The sequence below is a fragment of the Etheostoma spectabile genome, chromosome 13 (assembly GCF_008692095.1).
Source record: "Etheostoma spectabile isolate EspeVRDwgs_2016 chromosome 13, UIUC_Espe_1.0, whole genome shotgun sequence".
NCBI lineage: Eukaryota > Metazoa > Chordata > Actinopteri > Perciformes > Percidae > Etheostoma > Etheostoma spectabile.
In genome coordinates, this window is record NC_045745.1 from 18,451,624 (window position 1) to 18,456,204 (window position 4,581).

At 39.8% G+C, this 4,581-nt stretch overlaps 1 protein-coding gene across 4 annotated transcripts in view; it reads left to right on the forward strand.

Annotated features, from left to right (window-relative positions):
* The first annotated feature begins 994 nt into the window (after nt 1–994).
* The window catches only part of gabrg2 (gamma-aminobutyric acid type A receptor subunit gamma2), a 53,738-nt gene continuing 50,151 nt past the window's right edge, over nt 995–4,581 (forward strand). For 2 of the 4 annotated variants that reach the window (XM_032534237.1, XM_032534238.1), the window contains exon 1: nt 995–1,500. In XM_032534237.1, the coding sequence (XP_032390128.1) occupies nt 1,385–1,500 (116 nt within the window). In that variant the 5' untranslated portion in view covers nt 995–1,384. The remainder of the gene's footprint in view (nt 1,501–4,581) is intronic. The other 2 variants (XM_032534234.1, XM_032534236.1) reach the window with 1 other exon arrangement.

Below are 4,581 nucleotides of genomic sequence, written 5' to 3' on the forward strand. Positions count from 1 at the left end.
TGTCTTTGCTGCCAAGATATAAACAGGCTACTTAACCTCATTCAGTCCAACAATCAATACAAGTACAAAATAAACAAGTAAACTAGTCAGCATTTTTTGGGTGGTTGACAGTATTTATTTGTTTGTTTGTTTTGTTATAACAACTGGGCTGTGAGATCCCGTATTTCTCTGATTTAAGTAGGAACAACCTGACTGAAGCTGTCCTTGATGCTGATTGGTGGTTTGATATGTAAATAAAACTAATAGAGCTGTCCAGGGTGCTGAAAGCGTGCCTGAACTCAACTCAGGCCGGCAACTCATTTAGGCTTCTAAATAGATCTGTATGGCATCGAAGAGCACACACACACACACACACACACTCACACACACACACCAAACACACACAAACGCGCACTATGCACGCAAATTAAGCCTGCAGCTCATTTAGGATTTAAGTAGATCTGTGTGGCATTGAAGAGCGTACGCGCCACACGCCCACAAACAACACCACACACACACACACACACACACACACACACACACACACTCTTACATTGAAATTATGTGTGTAACTACGTATAGAAAAGTTTCTTCTGTCTGTCTGCACATAGGAAAAGTGCCAGTGAAACATGAACATGTCTTCTATAGACTGAGATTGCATAAAATCGTGCTCCTCATAACTCTGTTTAGGGACCCAGGATGTCACCTTATATTACATTTTTTGAGCCCTCTGATTAATTTGTGTTAACTGCTGCATCACATGATTTGGCAACAATTGCCAAATGGAGCAAATTACACTCACAACAGCAGCCAATACTAACATCGTCACTATCTATTATCATATTGTATCATATTAAAAATAGATGTCTTAACAGTCATCACGTGGCAAACACCAATTGTGTGCTAGCAGTAAATAATAAAACCACTTTTTTCCTGCAGCACTAAGCTAAGGCTTTTTTTCCACTATTCAGTGCAGCTCTGCTTCCGCTTGGTGAAACCACGCATGTGTTGATCCGTGCTGCAGCAACGTGCATCAGTTCCTCTCTGACCCCAGTGCTAATCTGCATTCAGACTGAGACTGCACAGTTTTTTTTCAGCTGCTCGATATTAGAGTAGCATATTCCGGGGGGCTTCGCCGTCTGTGGCAGTTTTTAAGGCCCTGCTAGGCTGACGATTCGGCAACAGACAATCAAAAAATTTTTTTATATATAAATAAATAAAAACAAGCGACGCAAAATCAAGCTTTCGACTCGCATCGATTTTGTTTTGGATGATTTCACTCCACCGCACGTCCGCCTCGGGTCTAGATTTGCAGACCCGCTACTGCTAACGTGCGTAATGTATGGTAGAGAGAAAACACAGTAAATAGACGGAGACGTCCATCTGCAATAAAGAGGGAACGAAGATGGTGATGATGGCTTCACCAAATTTAGCCTCCAAATGCTCGACAGCAATGGCGAAGCCTTCCCTCTCCCTGAAGCTGTTTCTCTGGGTGTTTATTCTCGTTAATCTCCCTTCAAGGTAAGATATTAATGCGTGATTGGTCCTCTCTAAAATATAATTCTATGTCGGCTTTGTCGGGTAGCGTGTGTCTTGATCCAACAACACATAATGTTGCGGTGCCTCCCATAAATGCCAACACAACTCTGCTTTTAGTGGGATCCTGGACGATTTGAGGAATCTAGTTTTATTAGAAAACCAAGGCATGTAGTGTGTGTATCATACGTTTAATTGCGGTTTGACATGGAAGTGTGATATAATTTTTTTAGATAGCCATAGCGACACATGCATCGCATTATTATGAGATTTTGTGCATCATATTGTATTTTCTGGACAGCGACTAACAGCTTCAGACTGTCTTAAAGATCCAGCTGTGAAAATAAAATGATTTAATCCCGGGAATGTTTGCAGATTGCATGTCTATGAAGAGCCCAGCCTATCTCACACAATCTGTCCAACGTTAGAATAAGCATAGTGGCAGGCTATTTAGCTTGAAGCTAAGGCTCGATATAGTCTCTGCTAAGCTGTCTTTAAGGATCAAGTCTATTTATTCAAAGAGCCAAAGCCTCATTATTAAACGCAGGTGTCGAATGCGGCCAAAGTCAAATAGCTTTATGGAAACCGTCGCTTGTTATACAGGTAACATGAGTGTGAATGTGGTGAACGTTACATACCACGTATTTGGAATAAAAAAGCATTTCAAAATGGCAGACAATCACACAGATAATACAAGTATAAAGGCACAATAAGGACAAGGATAGCACATATGGACTCATCCTTGTCTTGCACACACACAGACAAAGGACTGCCATTTCAGCTTCAACTGAGGTGCAGATTTGAGTTTGTTGAGAGAAGCTGTTTGGCTGTCCCTGTCAAGGCATTCTCGTGTACTAAGTCAAGAGGAAGGATGGCAAGGCTTCTCGCTTCGCTTTTGTCTTGTGCTGCTGGAGGGTGAAAAATGGAGGCAGATAAATCAGTTGACGTTCAATCACCGTCATGCTGATTGGAACCTCAGGGCTCCCTGCCCAGCCTTCATTGTCAGGCCTGTGTGTCTCTAATTGTATGCACAAGTAGTGTTCACATAATGCTTAAGTAAACACTACACCTTGCCCCACTGAATAAAATCCAGAATTTAGATTAATGGACAAGTTATGGATTGTAGAAGTTGTGCATGAGTGGTTAAAACCTTATGAACTGAGATGTGACATTTGGGTGCTTCTAAAATACTCGTTACAAGGCCACATGTGAGCTCTTTATGTTAATAGCGCTAAACATGTATTAGACTTATCTGTGTCTCAATCCTTGTTATCCCTCAATGACAAGGAGATGTGTTTTCTTTTCAAATAGTTTATATACAAGTGTATTATGTAACAATTAGAAGATTGCTATTGCTCGGTAAAATGCATTGGACGTCATTTGTGATTCATGTATGAGACCTCTTACATAAGAAATCTCTCAAGGCCTTTGGCATGCTTTCAGTAATCTACGCTACTTTGTGACTCATTGGCAGTTACTATGTGTAGTGATTGTTTTATTCACCATACATTAAACCCAGTGCACAGTCAGTCCTCAGGTAGACGAAGAAGACATTCTGTTACACATGTTATGGCATATATAGTTCAGTCAATAATTAAGACTTTAGATGTAGGCCCAAGATCCACTAGGAGAGTTTGTAAACCATGGTATTATGGCCATGACAGGAGGTAGTGATATAAGACTGAGGAAGTGCTGTGCTCAGGTTTTCTATTATGACAATTGCTGTTTACTGAGTTGTGGCTTAAGAGAAACATCCCACAGCAACTTAACAAAAAGTCCTCTTGCTAAACAAGTAACAGATAATTTGCAAACAACATATACACCCACACGACTGTGTGGGTGTATATGTTGTTGGCATGATTGTAGATTAAACAAAAGGTTTTCTGGCTAAAAGCATCTTTCTAGCAACAACATGCTATGGCCATAATATCTTAAATATGGTACATAACAATAATTGCAACTGATAAAAAAATATTAGTTATTATTAGTTAGTAAATCATTTTTTGAGCTGCTATAAGTGTCCAAGTTGTGGAAAAAATGTCAGAAGAGAACAAATTTCTTTGCAATTTTATGAATTTAATCCTGAGTCCAGCATGCCGTTTATTGCATTCCAGGTGTACTTCTTTATTAGTAAGTGCAGTTCCTTCCATCCATTGAAATGCGAACAGTGTATTGGACTCAATCAAACCCTCAATTACTATATGCCTCTAGTCATCACTTGGAAAAAGGCTGGGATGTACAATTTTGACAAACTGTCAATCTGTCATGTATACAGTAATGACTATCATATGTTATTCATGTCTTAGAATTCCTAAAATGTTTATGATAGCACACAGATGTCAATCTTCTTTTTTCCTATCTCAATTTAAGACACTTTGACAGGACAGTAGAAGATGACAGTCACAGCTCATAGCTGCCTCTCAGTTTAGAGAATCTGTCAAATTCATCACCCAGGAGTTATTAAGGTCTAAGTAATTTCAGATTTCTGGGATAGAGTTCTGTACTTTAATCAGATCAGTAAGCACCACAAGAAACCTGAAGTAAGGACATGAATTGGTATTGGTACACAACATGCCTTGTCATTTTTCACTATGGCTTTCACTAGTCTGTCTTTGTTGTAGGAAATGGATAAATGTAGAGCTATTACCCTTAGTCCAAAAGGGTTTGTGCATTTCATTTTTAAGGATCTAGGTACACAGTTGGGTTGAACAATATTGTGTTTTAGCATCGACATTGCGATGTTTCAACATTCCAGGGCGTTGCAATGCTGACACTAATAATTTTTTGCTGCTTGATAGAAAAGTAAACTTTCACCATTCTCCTTTTACGTGATTATTACCGTCCGACCCTTTCCCTTCAAGAGAGGTAGTCATGTGGGCAGCGTGTGTATGTGACGTTAGTCTGACGGGTTTATAGTTATGGGAATTGAAGCTCTCCATGTGTAGAAAAGTAGCGTATGCAGCAGCTGCCGCTGACACAGTGATGCACAAAGTTTTCGATGGGTAGTCAGTGAAGATACAGTAGGCAGTGTATTATGTTCACTGCAAATACGAACTAAATCACCTG